Consider the following 18,532-nt stretch of genomic DNA (forward strand, 5'->3'; position numbering starts at 1 on the left):
TTTTTTTTTTTTTTTAAGAGGAAAAAAAAAATTTCCCTGTGTAACTAAAAGCTAGAAGGAAAATTCACCCAATCTGAACTGCTCGTGGTTGTAAACAACTTTATGCTTTGTATGGTGTCCTCCGAAGAGCCTTGTATTTCACTGTCACTTCTGTGTGGCTTATCTCCAGCGTAATTCTTCCTTTGCCTCCAGTAAGACAGCTCAGCTGCTTAAACTCCTGCTTCCCTGAAATCTTGTACTGGGGCAGGGGCACTTCTGAATCAACACTCAACACGTGTCATTCACATCTCAGTTATTTCAACCCTGTAACTGTGGTAGATTTTTTTTTCCAAAATGAAGAGAACTAGAGGTGAGGTGTTCGTATATCTTGACAGTGTTGGTGAGAAGTTACTTCAAAGCTTCACTGAGCTTTTCCAAAGGAAATACAGAATTAATTCCACTTTGTTTTTGTTTTCTGTTTTATGCTCAGCTTTTTTTTTACTAGATTGGAATTGTATGCCATGAGCTGGGTTTGACATGTGTCTTGTTTCAATGACTCCATACTGGGCTTGTTCATCTCCTACGTATGGACAGGAGCAGATAAAAGTGATATAAATACTACCAGTAATACTACATTTTTGGATGGGAGCCAGCAGCTGTGAAGCTGAAGAACACCTCAGAGGGCATCTCTGACTCGCCTGGATTTCAATTCTTGGAATGGATTTGTGCAGATGTTTCATTTCTTTCACCTCAGAAAAGCAAAAGGCTCTTTTGCAGCTCTGAAGGTTAATCTCTAAAGCGTCTCCATGATACAGATTGGGTGGGGTGACAAAGTGACAAAATACACCAGCTACATATGTAATCCTTAATTTATGATGGCAGCTGTCGAGTCCCCACCTTTCCTAGCTTAAAAACACTTTCCAGAATGCATTATTTACTCTCTAATAATTGCAGTCTGCTTTCTGTCTTGGTTTTAATTGCTTCATTTCCTGTGGTTCTGAGCAGTTGTGGAGGGTCTGGCCAGCGTTTGCTTGTGGAGCAAGGACAGTGAGCTCTGGGTCTACACAACAGCTAAAATCTCCCCCTCAGCACCTGGTTGCTGTTTTATTTTGTGTTTGGAAAGCTGCTGGGAGAAGTTTCTTTTACTTGTGTAACAGAAACGGCGTTGCAGTAATTTAAAATTAACATATTTACTAATATTTCATAGTTTGTTTTTTTTAAGAGGACATGCTTTTAAATTCGGTATTGCTTATTTTGCATGAAGTTGGCTTTATATGAAGACATGAAAGAGTTTATTGGTTGTGTTTGTCCTTATTTGCAGAAATACTCGTAGTTTTCATTTCCTGCTGCTGCCCTGTGTGGATGTCTCTGTTGTTTGGTTGGTTTTTGGACTGAAAATGGATATCCATCTGCTTTCTTTCCCTCTCTCTGCATCGACCAGGTCATGTCCTTAGCCAGGGCAGTGCACACTGTGTTTTGTTCCCACTTCTTGGGCAGTTGGGGATTTTTCAGTCTGTGTTCTCCAGGGGCTGGGCATGCCAGACCCCAAGATGTTTTTCACTTGAGTGAACATTCAGGTGGAGAATTATGGCTCTGAGTGTACCAAATACCTTTTTCTAACCTTGTAGCTGCTAATTCCATAAAGCTCCAAATAAGCTTCATCCCTTTTTCTCCACTGAGCTTTGAATTTTCCCCTTTTACAAGAGAAATGTTTGAGTTCAAAGTCCCCATCTCGGCTAACGCCGCGTGCTCAGTTGTTGGTTTTGTCGCTGATGCTTCTGAAGTGAAGCTTTGTGTGATTATTTGGGGGTTTTTTTAATATATATTTTTAAGTCCAACCATTCCCCTCCCTGTGCTGACACCAGATGCAGTCTGGGTTGGAAACCAGCTGGGTTTGTCGTTGGTGCAGTGAGTGCTCCCACCAGGCTGGTGTGTGCAGCAGCTGTATGATGCTGCTGGCTCACATCAAGTACAAACACCAACAATTACTTGATATCCTGCTCGTGTTGATGGTTGCCTGTTTCTTGTCCAACTGAACATACCACTATTAAATTAAGGTTTTTTCAGTACTTTTCAGGATGATGTGTGCTTCAAAGAGCCCAGCCTCATGTGTGACCATCTTCGTGTCTTGGTAAAAGCATAGAGAGTGGTGAGGTTCCTCCTCAGTGCCCACCACAATCCCTACAACTCCTTGAAAGGAGGGTGGAGAGAGGTGGGGGTGGGTCTGTTCAACCAAGGAACAAGGGACAGGACAAGAGGAAATGGGCTCCAGTTGTGGCCAGGGCAGTTGAGATGGGATGTGAGGAAGAATTTCTTTGCTGAAAGGGTTCTGAGGCATTGGAAGGGGTTGCCCAGGGCAGTGGTGGAGTCCCCATCCCTGGAGGGATTGAAGAGTCGTGTAGACACAGTGCTGAGGGACATGGTTTAGTGGGGGACTGGTCAGTGTTGGGTTCATGGTTGGACTCAATGATCTTCAAGGCCTTTTCCAATCCAGGCAATTCTGGGATTCTGTGATGTACATTTTTATGCACAAACAAGCTCAGCAAACAGTCACATGGGAAGTGAATGCCTCCTGGTGATCAACCTTGAAGTTTTATGCTGGTAATTTTCCCTCCCTGCCAAAGCAGGGTTTTGGTGGCACTGGGATGTAGCTCCCTGTGTTGTTCAGTTCAAGTTCTGAAGTTCCAGCCTTGGAGCTGCTGTGTTTGTATGTTTTAGAGACGTGCCTTAATTATAGACCACCCATGTTACGCTGCAAATCGACTGTCCCTTTTCTGCTCCTCGTCTCTTCAGTGGCTAAAACTCTGTCCCAACAAAATGTTGGGCCAATTGATGGTGTTTTTCAGTGTCTGCAGTCATATAGACAAGGCAGTCTGGTGTATCTGTGTGTCTAAACTGTGCTTTATTGGGAAAAAGTCTCTGCTGATGGAAAGTCTTTTTGGTATGTCAGCCGAGTAAGCTGTTGTTCACTTAGAAACACAGCCAGTGACTTCAGAATCGTTTACAGAGAGTCATTTTGAGCATTTAGGGTAATGTAAAATAAACGTGCTTTGTATTCTGTACCTTAATATTCCTCATTACTTCCAGTAAACTGTAAATGTTGAAATAACTCATTTAGAAACTTCTCAAATGTATTTTTTCCAAACACAAAAAAGTGAAAAAAAAAAAACCCCAAAACTTTTATTCTTTGTAGGAACACCCCTCCAGGCCTTCCCCAACAATAAAATCAAAACCATTGCCAGATGTGACACTTCCAGGAAAGCATTGCCCCCTCCCTCTGCCAGCCCAGACCGCAGGAGAGCTCTGCAGCCACGAGCCCTCTCGGAGCCGGGCTCTGGAGCAGCTCTTGTGGAGTTTTTCCATCTCTCTGTAAACCAGGAAAGACAACTTTGTGTATTTTTAGAGACTTTCTGTGGAACCTGGGGGTATGGGGAGTGTAACTGTACTGGAAGCAAAGGTTGAAATTTTGCAGAAGTTGTTGGATGAACCTTCTTCTCGCTGGAGAAGCTTCTGCTTGATGCTGTGGAATGAGTCAATCAACCTGATACCGAGACCTTCATATTAATGTAGCAATTTTTCTTGGATGGAAATTAGTAAAATATAGTCAGATGTGTATTGAGTATGGATTTCCTGAGAGGAGCTGTAGATGTTGGCTGTACCACCTTTGGTGTTGGCATTTGCCAGTGGCACACGTGTGTGTCACGTCACAGGGAGCAGTTGCACAGTCTCTCTGTGAACACAGCACCTGAATCACTCCAGCATGTGAACACCCCATTTATGTGCTAAATATCGACCGTATCCATTCACTCTGGGCAGGATGGAGACGAGGAGACCTGAAGGAGAGAACTAAGATGAATCTCTGTGCTTGTTGCTTGTGTGGCTTTTGAAGCTTGGTCCATGACAATGCAAGACTTGCTCAAAGGCTAAATGAATGGCTGTAATAATGACACAATGCTCTACTTGATATTTTAACTCAAATAATGCCTGCCTGCTACGGGTTGCTTCACCTACAGAGCTTGCATCAACTGTTGTTCATCTCCCTCTTTGCATGTATGATGAGTACAGGACATATGTAGGTGTTTCTTGTTCAGGGACACTCGTAATTAGACAGTTATCCATTGCACACTCAGCTGCAAGGTGCTGTCACCTCGATCCTGTGTTGGTGTCATACCTATGACCCAGTTTGGGTCACTGTGCCCTGTAATGAGGGGCTGACACAACCCATGGCTGAATAGCAACTCTGGTTCCTATGCTATTAGCAGATAAATCTGTTTCTCCTGCCCGTGCAGAGCACTGACAGGCTGCTGGGGAAACTGGGCAACCAGGTGAATTGAGCCAGTTGGTAGAAAAATGTGAATATTCTGAAAGGCAAGTGAAGAGTTACTGAAACAAATGGACAATTACACGTTGTGCTGAGTGACTTCAGTGTGAGGCAGCAAGAACTGTATCATTTGGTCATGTTTATCCATTTGTTTTCATAAACTTGCTTGATTTGAGTGCTTCTGGCTGATGGTGCTCTGGGGAGAAGCACAGCAGTGCCCATAAATACATCCTGAGAAGTACCAGTTTTCTGTCACCTGCGTTATAATTTTGGGGGTTTCCAGTTAGTGTGGGGAAAGTGCAGGGAAGGACTTGAATTTGGAGCACATCCTGCCTTAGCCCTCCCATGTTTATGTCCAAGGACTTTTTTAGTAAGACAAAAACCACATGTTTGTTTAGTGTAGTCCTGGTCAAAGGGTGGCTTCTGCAGAAAACCAGTGTCAGGCTTTGGTTTGCACTGGGATCGAGGTAAGAATTCTCTGCTGAGCAACCGAAGGGGCAGAAGTCAAGAAGTTACCTGTGTTTTGCACAAAGCTGTTTGTGAGTCCTTGATGTGCAGCCTCAGTTAACAACAGGCAGAGAGATGATTGTCTGTATTCTCACAGGAAAATCTGAATTCAGACAAAGCCTTGTTGCCAATACAGATGAGACAGAAAATGCTGGCTGGCTGCTTCTGGAATCTCTATTTTAATACTTCCTGTCCTTTGCCTGTTGTCTCCTACTCTGGTTCCTTTTCGGAAGTCTCTTACTGCTATCTGATTTGCTCCTTTAATTTCTCTCCCCCTTTTTTTTTTTGTGAGGGGGGTGGAGGATGCTGGTTCAGATGTGAAATTCTGGCCTGGACAACAGTGGGAATGAGGGTAGATCTGCCTGTTGACTATTGTTCTTATAACTGGGAGAAGGAAAACCAGAGTCTCGTTTTCCCAGGAGTAATTCCTCTGCATTTCTCCTTCATTAGAGCTTTCTCCAGAATTTCCTTAATTTCCCAGCTGATCAGCTGAGCCACCTAATTAGATGATCCAGTCCCAGAGTGCACACACCCCTGAGCTCCTTTCCCAGCCTCAGCCACGTCTGTCCCAACCCTCTGTGGTTGTCTGCCAGGCGTCAGGTAACGTTTGTGAGTCTGGACACAGTCCTTGGCTTGAGGAGCTGCTCTTCTGCCCTGGTCTCTGAGGGAACAGACTTCACAGAATTTGTGTTAGCTGGGGAAATGGCAAAACTTCCATTTTAATTATCTGCAAAACGGGCTGAGTAGTTGCCTGTCTAGTGGACCGTTTAGGACTTGCTAACTTGTGATATCTTGTGGTGGGAAGTGATAAAAGCGTCTGTGGGGGGGGGGAAAGCAACACTTTTCTTCTGTGTGACATGCTGGAGAGTTCGTGTCCCACTTCAGCATCATGCTTCAGTATCTCCAGATAACTAAAAAGCAAACTGTGATTTAGAAACACGACTTTTCAGTCTGGCTGTCTCCAAAAGCATTGTTTTTTGTGTTCTCTGCTGTTATTCTGTTGTCAGTTTGTTCTCACTGATTAGAACCTATTAAAAAGCTCCTTAGTGGCAGCATGTTGAGCTATGGTGGTTCCTTTGGTAGGTGATGGGGTTGGATTGATGCTCAGGTACAGAATATTTGCTGCTTGGAGGAGCTGTGGTCTGTCAGTGAGATGAAGCACACAGCTCCATAAGCCATTAAGATCTTACTTTCCTTTTTTAACTCTTAATCTGATCCTCTGCCACTGAAGTGACCCAGCTGCTGCTGGTTTTATTCGCTTTGCATACATACAACTAAATTGATTCAGAACACTTCATCAACTATAAGAATCAGCTTTTTCAGCCTGTAACTTCAGCAGCAGGTTTTTTTTCCTACCAGGTATGTAGCTCAGGAAGATCAGCTCTTAATTAAAGAGATTAAAGAGAAAGTTTATTAATGAAATTAAAGCTCATTCTCCTTATTCCCTGCTTTGCTTTTGGAAATGTTGGAAGTGTGCTTCTAAACAGAGTGAGGTTTTGCTGCTCAGCAGTCTTAGTTCACAGATCACTCAAATCATCCCTCCCACAGGCGTAAGCGTGCGGAGGTTGTTTGTTTGTTGGTTCACCATGGCAAGACAATATTAAGTCTTTAAAATATATTTAATATTTAAATATATTCTTTAAGAAGCACATGAGGCTTCGCTGTCTGTTTTTTCTCAGGACTCCTTAGAAAAGAGAAGATTCTCTCACCGTTGCAGGTAGTGGGATTATTGAGAAGGCTCAGAAGATTAGTGAGAAGGCTCCAGAGAGATCTTCTAGTGGCCTTCCAGTACCTGAAGGGGCTACAAGAAACCTGGGGAGGGACTTTTCATAAGGGCAGTTAATGACAGAACAAGGGGAAATGGGTTTAAGCTGAAAGAGGGGAGGTTTAGATGAGATATTAGGAAGAAGTTTTTCACTGTGAGGGTGGTCAGACACTGGAACAGGTTGCCCAAGAAGTTGTTGATGCCCCCTCCCTGGAAGTGTTCTCGACCAGGCTGGATGAGGCTTTGAGCAACCTGGTCTAGTGGAAGGTTTCCCTGCTGCTGGCAGGGGGGTTGGAACTGGATGATCTTTAAGGTCCCTTCCAACCCAAACCATTCTATGATTATTTCAGCTGGTTGAAGAGTCCATTTCAGATGTGTAAATTGTTTGGCCATTATGATAAAAAGCTTTGTGTGGAAAAGCTTATGGGATACAACAAATAGCTCTGGCTTCAATGCTTTGGGAGAACACAGTGCTTTCCCAGAGTCATCTCTCCTCCTGATGCAGCACCAAAGATCACATTTTTGTGATTTAAAACAAAAAAAAAAATATTGTTTGTCCCCAAGCTCCTCAGAGCTGCTCTCAAACCATTTGCTGTGGGCACGATACGGGCACTGCAACGCTTTTCTTCAGGCTCCAGTTCACCAGCACTCTGCACCCTTTTCTGTTCCAGAAACCAGCTCTGCTGTACCTGCACCTCCAACCTCCACTCGCTGGATGTTGGGGCTGTTTGATGATTCTTGTCCCAGCCCTTCCCTCCAACCTGTTTGCCATACGCTGGTTTGATGTGTAGTTACACGTTATGGGTTTCAAGTGCCCGTGCTTTGGTGTCCCTTCACAGAACTGGCCCACAGATGGGAGCCCGTGGTAGTGCCCCAGGTGATACCTGCCTGTGGCCAGTGCCAGCCCACAGGTACCTCCTAATTATCATTTACTGCAAGAGATAAATTCACAATCTCAGTTTATATTTCATCTGTTGAACTGCAAAGCATTCTTGGACCATTTTTTAAACTATATTGGATGTAATATTCTCCCCAACTAGGGTCCAATCCAGGAGTTGGAAAGCTTGAGCACAAAGTTTTACCTTTGGAGAATTTATTGCACCAGATGTCTCTCTTGAAATGGCTTTGTTAACCAGCAGCTTTTTCCCCAGAGTAAAGCAGCTTTTTGTTTCCTTAATGAAAATATATAGCTAAAATGTTTAAATTGTTTTTGTTTACAGATGTTTTCAAACAATGATGAAGCTGTGATCAACAAAAAACTTCCAAAAGAGCTGCTGCTTCGGTAAGACTCCGTTCTGTTTGTAAGCTCTGAGACTGTTGTGTCTTGTTATTTACAGCCAGTAGCTGATTTTACTTGTATGCTCATAAATCATGAGCTTGGATCAGGTCACTTATGAAGCCAGAGACAAACAGAAACAGATCAAAGGTCTGCATCGGCAGCAGTTTATGTTAAATATTATTAGGTTTTGGTTTTTTATAATGTCAAATTAATTTGCTGGTTGCTGGGTTTGTAGATGGAAGAATTAAGGACTAAGTAAGTCCTTAATGAAAATAAATGGTAAGTATAGACTTATGTGTAGAATAGGACTCTGCCTGGCTCAAAAGTGTTCCATTTATAAATAAATAAATAAAATCAGTTCCTCTGCTCCAGTTATGCCAGAGCAGACTTTGTCCTGTTCCTCATCAATACGAGATGTTCAGCACCTGGCAGGATGGTCCTGTTGGCAAAGATGAAACAGGTCAGACTTTGTGGATCTGGGTAGACAGCTCTGCCCCCTCCCTGTGCTGCCCTTCCACATTCACACATAAACACGTTTTTAAGTTCACCTTCCCCAGCACAGGAGTCGTGTGATGATGTGTGTGGTGTGTGTGGTTGTACCTGAGTCGTCACAGCTTGGCATCTTGAAGTAAATTTGTGTTCATCAGGTCTTTAAGCTGAGATGCTGGACTGTAAATGGTGAAGGCAATTGCAGGTGCCCACTGGAATTATTAACACGGACAAAAATTCTTACCCTGCAAGAAACTGTGTAGTACTGTCAACGTTTAACGGCAATAAAAATCTGGGGAGAGGAGCTCTGACACAGGAAACTGCTTCTAGCTCACTTGTGAAATAAAATTAATAGAAGAAAAAAAAAAAAAGTCTGACTCTTCCTTTTCTTCTGTTGACTGCACTGCCTCCTCTGTTCTCTGTGATGATATCTCTAATCTGATTCAGTTTCTTTTATTCCAGTATTATTCATCCAACAGCAAGATGTCTGGCTTCTAACACCCTCCTTGCTGCTACTGTGGGTATCTGGGTTTTGAGCCAGGTCTACAGGCAAATGATTGACCCTGCTGTGGAGAGATTGCCCTGTAAAAATCAGCATCAGGTAGCTGGGAGTGACAGTGAGAGGAACAGGATGGAGTAACAAACGTTAGGATGTTCTAGTCCCGATGAGTTTATGCAGTTTTTTTGCAGGTGACAGCAGTTGTCTTCACCCAGCACTTGCCCTGAGCTATTGCTGTGGATGTGTTGCAGCAAAAAGGGAATTTGAAGAGTGAGAGAAAAAAAGCAGTGTGTGAGAGGAGCAGGATGGAGTAACAAACGTTAGGATGTTCTAGTCCCGATGAGTTTATGCAGTTTTTTTGCAGGTGACAGCAGTTGTCTTCACCCAGCACTTGCCCTGAGCTATTGCTGTGGATGTGTTGCAGCAAAAAGGGAATTTGAAGAGTGAGAGAAAAATGTCTCTCTGGATTTCTGAGAGGTGATTCTTTTTCTCATTATGAGAGCAAGTAGGTGCTGGTATTGCAGATGCAACAAAACCAGGATTTGCCCTCGTGGTAAGGTGACAAGACTTAGGCTGAGGACAGGTTGTGAAGAGCACTGCTGTGGGATGAGGCCAGGGGTTTGTGTGGTGTGGGGAAAGCAGGGAATCTGCTAGGGAGAAAAAGGTTGGGGGGTGGAATTTAACTGAGGTTTTGTGTGGACTTCACGGGAAGAGATGTGTGGGCACTGGGCTCCCAAGGTGCAGGACCTTGATTAGAGCGTGGAGGAGCTTTGCGGTGGATCTGTCAAAGTGGAATGATCCTGAGTGGAACCAGTAAGCACTTCTTGGGCTGTAGGAGGTAGCTGATGTTGAGGAACATCACTAGACAATCAGAGAAGGATTTGTGGTTAGTAGGAGGGGAGGTCCCACACCAAGCAGGGAATTTTGTCAGTACAAGCCACAGCGTGGCTGAGTTCTCAGCAGTACACATGCTTCTGCCCTGGAGAAATGCTTGTCTTTTGTGTCTTGGTGTCACTCATCATCTGAACCTGCTGTAGAACAGAGAAAGTGTTCAGGATTGTGTTGGAACCTGGGAAAAAAATCACGAGATGAAGTTTATAAATGTTAAAGTTCATAAGTAATGGTTTTGAGAGTTGGAACTCACTGTTAGCATACTGTGAAAATTAATTAGTGTGCATTGACAGTGCAGCCTTTGAAAGAGAAACTTGGATGCATTTATCTGCAGGAATCTCCTGTAAATGAGTGTCACTGTCTACAAGACAAAGACTGAAGTGTTTAAGCGGCGCTGCTGCGTAGTGTCTTGTTCTCTGGTTTGTTCATTCTGCAGATGGCATTGATGTCTCATGTATGTGGCTGCGAAGTGGAAAGCTGGATTTGAGCAAAATAAAGAGGAGGAGGAGGATATAAAAGGGGTGAACAGCAGCCTTTGTCACACCCCAAGGTGCAGAAATGAGCAACTCCAGTAATGTGTTTGTCTGGGAGGATGGGGTGGAGGTGTGAAGCACTCTGGAGGGCTGTCCTCAGAAACCTCTCCTTTAAACACGTCCATGTTTCAGCTGCCATGTCACCTTCTGCCCTACCACCATGCTGGTAGCAGTGATGTTTGTCCTGCATTTCCCTGAGAGCAGGACTCTGTCCTGCAGCGTGTGGGTAGAGAGATCAGCTGATGGGTCACAAATACTTGTCCCCATACTGCTGTACCTGCTGAGGTTCTCAGCTAGGAGAAACTCCTAGCTGGACTCTAGGAAAAGTCCTGTCTCCTAGATGAGTTTCTAGGAGCTTACACCTTTACACTCTTAGGAATGAGCCAAACCAGCCCAAAGTGGAGTTCTGCCCTCGCTCCTTTGCTGCTGCCAGCTCCTCTTTGGGCAGCAACTGACTCGGTGACTCTGAACAGTGAGTTTGTGGTCCACGTTGGCTTTGGCTGAGGTCGTTTCTCATGAAGGAGCATCGTGTCCCCATGTTTCCCTGCGCTGGCATTAATGATGCCCTGCTGAAAAGGTGCTTTCATTCTTTGAGGGCTGCCTGCCAGTGGCTTTTCGTCTGGAAGCCAGATCCCAACCACAAGCCTGGATTTTCTGTGGCAGTGGTGGTCTCTGCTGGTCTCCTGAAGAAGGTTTACTCTCGGTGTGACGTGGGGCTGCTAAACAGCTTATGCTTGGCAGGGTGAAGGGGACCAGCCTGCAGGAGTTTGTCTTTTCCTTATCGGTTCATGGGCAGGTCAAGCAGTTTTCAGTTCTCTCCTGGTGTAAGCAGCTTTTACTCCGTGCCACCTCCTGCTGCCTGCTAGCCCATTTTCAGCACATCCAGTCACTGGCACTGGCTTTGCTGTTTGACCTTCAAGCCCCACGGTTTATTCCTCAGGAGCTTGGGATCTGGTCGGGATAAGGAAGCGACAGAGCGCGTGGGGAACCGGTGAGCTGGCAGCAGAGTTGTCATTTCTCTCCTCCTGGGCAACCCGTTGGCATAAAATGAGTATGGAGCAAAATGTAACTTGAATGGTGGGTCACTGACATAAATTGGTGTTGATAATTTTAGAAGGCTAAAGGTCTAAGCTAGCTCACCTCAAAGCCCACAGCATCCAAAGATTTCATTAGAGTCTTAACCCTAATCTAATTAGAGTGGCAATGGGAAAGTGAGGAGTCCTAGAAAACCCTGAGTGGATTAAGAGGTTGCAACCTGAAAAATTCTCTTAACTGCCGCGTGTTTTAGCCAAATTGTCTGGTGCTGGACTGTTCAGGCCAAGTCCTAAACATGGGGAGTTACTTTGCAGAGAAATAGTTAAATCTGCTGCAATACCAGACTTGTTTTAATTCCTGTTTGCAATACTCAGTCTGCCTTCACCTGTGATCACTGTTTGATGATAACGTTATGGGTGTTGATTATTTTCTTGCTGTCAACTCTGGAGAGTAAAAAGGCCAATGTGAGGCTGCAGCAGTCAGCTGTGAGCAAAACAGAAATCCTGTGTGTTGGATGTAAAAATAAACATCCCAGCTCTGTGCCTTTTGATCTGTGAAGGTAGAATCAGGAAAGCCATTACTCAAGTAGTCCTGTTCAGCTCGTGGCTGCTTACTCATCTCTGTTTTCTTTCACCAGATAAACTGAATCTGATCAGAGCAGCAGATATTTTCTAAGGATTTGGTGCTTTGGAACCATTCCAGGAGGAATTGTCCCTCTATTACCAAGAGAGGGTCTGGAGCTGACTAGCTAAGTTGCATCCAAATTTCCTGTCAGCCCAGTATGTTTCCTCATTGTCAAGTCTAGTTTTAATTGGGCTGCAGGGTAACAGCAAGAATGTGTGTTATTTCAAGTGAACATATAGATGACCTTTGCTGAAAAGAGACCCAGCATTTCTCACCCGTGCTGTACTCCTGTTGGGAGACAATCTCTGCTCAGTCATTGCTTTGTCACGAGGGCAACTTGTTTGTGGGGTTTTAGGGTTTTTTTTTTTAAATGTTCCTTAACAGCTCCTTGCTGAAGAAAAAACCTGTTGTCATTGGCAAACTTTGCTTGGGTCGTTATGTCTGCAAGATTTTAACTGTGCTCCTGCTGTTCTCTCCAGTTCATGTGAAGGGTTGTAGTTTGGAGCCAATTCTGAGACGAACAAAATGCACAACGGAATAGTGACTGCTGCTGAAAGAGTAATTTTTTCACTTTGATTCTGCTGAGTCATTGGCTAATATTCTTGAACAAATGCAAGAGCAGTTCAGAAAACACTGGAAAATGCTCTCAAGCTTTTCGGAGCCAAAGTCTCTGAGTTAGACAACAAAGGAACTCCTGGCGACGCTCGGCGATGTTAACCCCGGAGGTCAGAGGGGCAAGTGTTGTGCTGTGTTGACATCCTTCTTACTGTGTGGGTAGGCTGGAAAGGGAGGAGCGGGAAGCAGTGAAGAATTTGACCAAGATCTGATAGCCCTGATAGAGGGATGAGGTGGTTATTAATAGCCTGGGATTTCCATGGAGAAAGCAATTTTAATAAAAATAGAGAAAGCTTGTGTAGTTATTGACCCAGCCACTGTTCCCATGGAGTTTGGTATTTTTTTTGCTCCTGTGATGGGAATCTAGGGTGAAAGTAAGAATTTTCCCTAGCATCTATCATTTCCCCAGGCTTTCCTTGTATTGTTGCACATTGCCATTGTGCTAAATAAATCCTCAGTGCTCACATACAGGCATGAATAAATGACTTTTAATTCAAGGGGAAGACTTGGCTATAAGCAGTTAAAAGCAAGTGTGGAACTGCTTCTGAAATCCAGGAGTGAGTTCCCAAAACTGTAACAGTAAAGTGCATGTTAGCTCTTGTCCAGAGCTCTTCACCAGGTATATCTTGGCACATCACTGGAATTTTTATCTCAGGATGAGGTGCATAAGGAGCAGATGAGAAGTGCCTTGAACCAAGCTCCTTGAATCTCTAAGTAGCTTCAGGCAGTATAGAAACACAGAAGAGCCTGTGGCTGTTTATTCTGATATATCCTGACTTAACTGGATGTTTAACTGTTAAGCTACATAATGATTGGACTCGATGATCTGGTGATTGGACTCGATGATCTGGTGATTGGACTCGATGATCTGGTGATTGGACTCGATGATCTTAAAGGTGTTTTCCACTCTAGGCAGCTCTCATTCTGTAATACCTGTCAGCATCTGTGTTTGATAAATAATCTGCATTCATCCTCTACCCTTTTCTCTTCTTCCACTGACACTGATGTTTCTAAAGGGCTTTTTTTATACCTGCTGGTGAAGAAAGCTTGGTCATGCGATGGATGTATCACATCATCTCAGCCTTGCTTGTGTCCTTTCCTAAAATAAACATCCAGGATTTGCTGCTTGTCTGTAACAATATACAAATCCCTGGGTGTCTGTGAAGGTGTGTGGTACATATTAATGTGTGCAGAAGACTTGGTGTCAGTGGGAAGAGCCTGGATAACCCCTTGTTGTTTATCTCCAGGACAAAATGCAGTTGATCTGCGATGCACACGATGTTTGTTCATTGTTCTCAGCATCTCTTCCCCCAGCTTCATCAGTCTGTGCTGTTTATTCACATGTATTCTTTGTACTTAACTGGGGAGATGAAGACATCGTGCAGCTCTCTCGTTTTTATATGAGAGCTGCAGTAACACATTAGTCCAGGGTGTTTGTTAGGTTTTGAAGTCACACAAAAAGGACATGCTGCCAGCAACATCTTCTCATTCCTGAGCCTCTTCCAGCACACACAAGTCTGCTGAGAGTGCAGGGAAGCTTATGTACACCCCCCTCCAAGCCCACAGTCTTGTGAGAAGATGACTCAAGTGTTGCAGGTATCCAAACAATTGCTAATCTGGGCATACGCTGTTCTCTTGAGGAGAGTTTTGGAGCAGAGGAGTTCTGTTTGTTCTCTGAATCTCTCCTGGACAACCATACTTTATCTGACAAGAGTACTTTATAAAATAGTGTGTCACATTGGAACAAAAGCACCTGCCCCACGCCTTTACCACTCGCATCTGATAGCATTTGCCTTCTCTTTCTAGTGGTCTTGAAGTTTGAAATACTAAAGCCTACGTGCAAGTGGTTTTTTGTAGTCAAACACTTGTATTATCTTTGCAAAAACATTTCATCCTATGGTTTCGTAACTGCTATCAAAGAGAACAAGACCTCATTACCTTTCTGCTCTCCACTTGACCTCCGTTTTGTGGCAGAGTTTCAATGTTTGTTTAGTTATTGTTTGAATAACTATAAAGCATAAAATAACCATATTGCTATATCGGTACAGATTTGGGAGCTTTAAATGAGCTTAGCTCCTCCTGCATTCACAGATAGGGGTGTATATGCCTGAGATAAAAGCATGGATGTCTTAGCCCAGTATAGCATTGCAAAGTATTACTGTCTTAATTCCTTTATCCCAATAAATAGGACAGCAACACCAGGGTGTTGGCCTGAACACTTGGGTGTGCCCTGGCAGAGGAGTGACATACCACAGAGGAGCGACCACATCGGCTCTGCCGAGCGCCGTGCGACAAGTCAGCTGGCTGTGCGAGTGCTGCAGAGCAAAATACTCCTCCTACCTCCCTCTTAACAACACTTCATATTTAGCACAGCTGTGTGAAAAAAAAAAGAAGCAATAATCCATGTGCTGAAATCAGGCTGTGGCGTCGCTTTGATCTGTTAACTGTTAATTATTCCGCTGCCGGCTCTTGGAGAGCTGCTGTGAAAGATGTTGTTTTTGTGGCACAGAGGCTCTGGGCACAGCGATGCTCTTGTGTCAGAGGAGCCAAAACAACCCAACGTGGCTGTTTGTTCTGCCATATCCTGGTTGAACTGAACGTTTGATTGTTAAAGCATCTGGTTTGATAAATAATCGTTCGGTTTACTGGCAGTAAATATACAAGGTGTGAGATGAATATTTCCCAGTGACTCAGTATCTGTTTTGCTTTCATTTGTTAACTGCTAGGTCTGCGCTTCTTTTCACAGCTCAGCTTTCAACTGAATTACAAAGAAGTTTTGCTGTCTCCAGTATTTTCCCCCCCCCTCCTTTGTTTTCCACGTTCTTTGTTTTAAATGTAGATAACCAATAAGGTATCTTCTATTTCTGTTACAGAATTTTCTCGTTCCTGGATGTGGTCACTCTGTGTCGTTGTGCTCAAGTTTCCAGGGTAAGAACCTTCCTCCTTGCTGCTGGATTTTAACAGTTGATTGGATTTGGGTGACAATCCTCTCCCTCCAGCCTTCCCTAGTATGTCAAACCGGGAGGATTTGTACCAGGGAGCTTTGTGCAACTCAGCTGTTGTTATTTAGTGTCCTGTATTAATGCTGCAATACCAGAAGCTTCTGATGGCACCAGTGAAGAGGAACTCAAAGCCTGAATACAATTTTACTGGTGTCCCAGGCCCTGAGCAGGTGACAGAGGGGAGGTACCTGACTTTTTGCCCAAGAACTCTCCTCTCAGCCTGGGTTTGGCAGGTGACCTGTGCTGATGAAAATACCAAACTTGGATGAGTCTAAAATTAGCATCTTGTGGGTTTTGGTGGAGACAGAGAAAATTTGATTCACAAAGATGCTGCACAGTCAATGAAAGTTTACTTTCCTGCTTGGATGTAGTTGAAGTAAGCATGGAAGAAAAAACCCAAGTATCTGTTTTGTTTAGGATGGTTTTTACCCTCGAGTCAAGGTGTACTCCCATTTTTGTTGCTGTTCACACAGTCCACAGGGCATCAGAGAACCTATTAGTCACTATGTGAGACAGCTTGTATTGTAAAGGACAAAAGTTTCTGCACAGAAGACAGGCTGTATGCAATGTTCCCTCCATCACACATTCAAATATGCTGTGCTGTAACTTGTATCTTGCTGATGCATTTCTTTTCCACTGGAGCTATTACTTTTCTCCTGGCAATAACTAGACCTTAATCCAGATATCAGCAATGAGATTTAAAATGCAGAAAATCAATTGATGCTTACAGTTCTGTTGGCTGTTGTAAGTCTGTACGTGGCTTGCACAACAACTAGTATATTGTGATGGAGATGTACCTTGGTGCATGTAATAGATGTAGTGTAAAAATACGCCTGTGTACGTGCACTCCTTCCTAATGATGGACTCATGGTTATGCTGAGATCTAGTTGTTTACTTTGATTATGTAATTAACACTTCAAGTATGGTGCTGTGTTGACAACCTTTTGAATTCATGAAGGGCAGAGTTACCAACTTTCAGTTCCTGGTTCTCATTTGTGGTGTAAATCACATGAGATTTTGGTTGTTTATGTTTAAACACCAAACCAAACACTGAAGTCAGCGGTAGCAAACACTGTGCTGCACAGTTCTCAGGTAAGAGCTGGACAACTTCCAAAGCTTTGAATTTCTCCATCTGTGATCTCAGGTAAGAGCTGGACACTTCGTCTGGATAACTTCCAAAGCTTTGAATTTCTCCATCTGTGGGATGCAGCACCCCACATCCCAAGCTGTGGAACTGTGCTGAAAACCTCTTTGCTGGAGGCAAGAGAAGTGTGCAAGGTGACAGCCTACCCCACTGCTTACAGGATCTCACCACAGAGTCCTCCATCCCAGTGCCACCGGGTTCTCCACGCCCTCAGACTTGTTTCACTTCTCTTGGTGGAGTAGATGCCTGGTGTAGGGTCTCCTCTGGGACTCACCTATGTCCTCGTGTCCTTCATCCTCACGTTGGTCCTACCAGCATCCTTCAAAGGTGCTGGTTTAGCTGTGGATGCTGCAGAGGGAGTTAGATTCCAGCCAGGATGGTGAAGGTGCCCAGGCTCCAGCACTCACCTCTCTGGGGGACTGCGTGGAGGTGAGGGGACTCCTGTCTGAGCAAGTGATTCTGGTAACTGCAGAGTTTTCCTTGTTGCCTGTAATTACTTATTGCTTTTACATCAGAGACAGAACGTTGTTTCTATAAGGAACAAACTGTAACCAGCTTCTCACTAGTTTTTTAGGTTTTTTTCTCACTGTGGGGTTTTTTGTTTGGTTTTGGGGTTTTTTTTTTCATATTAACAACACCTTTACATTTTTTCCCCTCGCTAAAGGCATGGAATGTTCTGGCCCTGGATGGCAGTAACTGGCAGCGAATTGACCTGTTTGATTTCCAGAGGGATATTGAGGTATAATTAAGTGACATACAAACCCATTTTTCTTGTTAAAATGTAATTACAGCCTAGAATGGATTAATACTCCCAATGTAACCCTTTTTACCTTCCCTGGAGATAGAAATCATTAATTTCAGTTCTTCTTAGCTTCAGGGAGTCTTTAAAGTCTTGGCAATCCATTCAGCTTTTGAAAATGGAGAGAATTATATATCTGTATCAAGATGCAAAGGTAGTAATAGAAGGAAAGTATTTTTGTGTGTGTTTTGAAAGCAGAAAGAATAGATGTGTTCTTGTGGAAAATTACTACTTCTGTATAGCAGAATTTAGGCTCCTTTTCCTTTCACTCAAATAAATGTTAACATAGCACTGACTTAGACCATTAAGACTCTGAAACCACCACAATATCTTTGGAAATGTAGCCTGGAATATGTCTGTCCTTTCCTCTCTATCTTTAATATTTAAAAATTGAAATGTAAGTGAAGATTCAAGGGGACAAGGTCAAAGTTGTTCCCAAAAGATGCATCTTTGGAAATGCTTCGTGGTAGCTGTTCTAAATCTGTTAGATGTGGACTGCTCGGCATTGATGGGAATGGATGCTGGTGTCACACTGTTCTGAAAATTCAAATGGCATTAATCAAGATAAGAGACCCAAATAAAAGCCCTTAAATATCTTATCAGAATGTTATATCCTCCTTAAAACATGTTTGAGGAGGGAGATAGGGAGTGCTTCATTTTAACTCATTATAGACATAAACCAGATGATGACTGATTCACAGGTTGTGGGAAGTGGTGGGAAATACACACGTTATTTGTGGAGGAAAGAGTTAAAATAATCTTGCTCTACAGAGAGAGGAACAGGCCTGTGATACAGCAGTGACTTCATGCTTGCAGGGGTCTAAGTGACCTGACACTGCTTAAAGGAAGTAAACAGTGTGATTTTTTGTTCTTGATAATAAATACTTTTATCTGTTAACATGCCCTGAAAGTTCTGGACTCGTATAATTATTTACTTTCCTAAGGGTACAGCAAAGTTACCAGTGGTTCCTGGTCTATGGAGGTAGCAGGAGATGTGGATGGAGCTTCCCAGCCTTGCTGCTGGCGTTGGTCTGTGTAGGAAGGAGAGAA

The 18,532-nt window shown here is 43.7% G+C and overlaps 1 protein-coding gene across 1 annotated transcript in view; it reads left to right on the plus strand.

Annotated features, from left to right (window-relative positions):
• The first annotated feature begins 7,792 nt into the window (after positions 1-7,792).
• The window catches only part of LOC104524941 (F-box/LRR-repeat protein 20), a 24,619-nt gene continuing 13,879 nt past the window's right edge, over positions 7,793-18,532 (plus strand). The window contains exons 1-3 of the mRNA XM_010167968.1: positions 7,793-7,854; positions 15,411-15,465; positions 17,348-17,422. Coding sequence (XP_010166270.1) covers positions 7,793-7,854; positions 15,411-15,465; positions 17,348-17,422 — 192 coding nt within the window. The remainder of the gene's footprint in view (positions 7,855-15,410; positions 15,466-17,347; positions 17,423-18,532) is intronic.

Source organism: Antrostomus carolinensis, unplaced genomic scaffold (genome assembly GCF_000700745.2).
Source record: "Antrostomus carolinensis isolate BGI_N321 unplaced genomic scaffold, ASM70074v2 scaffold435, whole genome shotgun sequence".
NCBI lineage: Eukaryota > Metazoa > Chordata > Aves > Caprimulgiformes > Caprimulgidae > Antrostomus > Antrostomus carolinensis.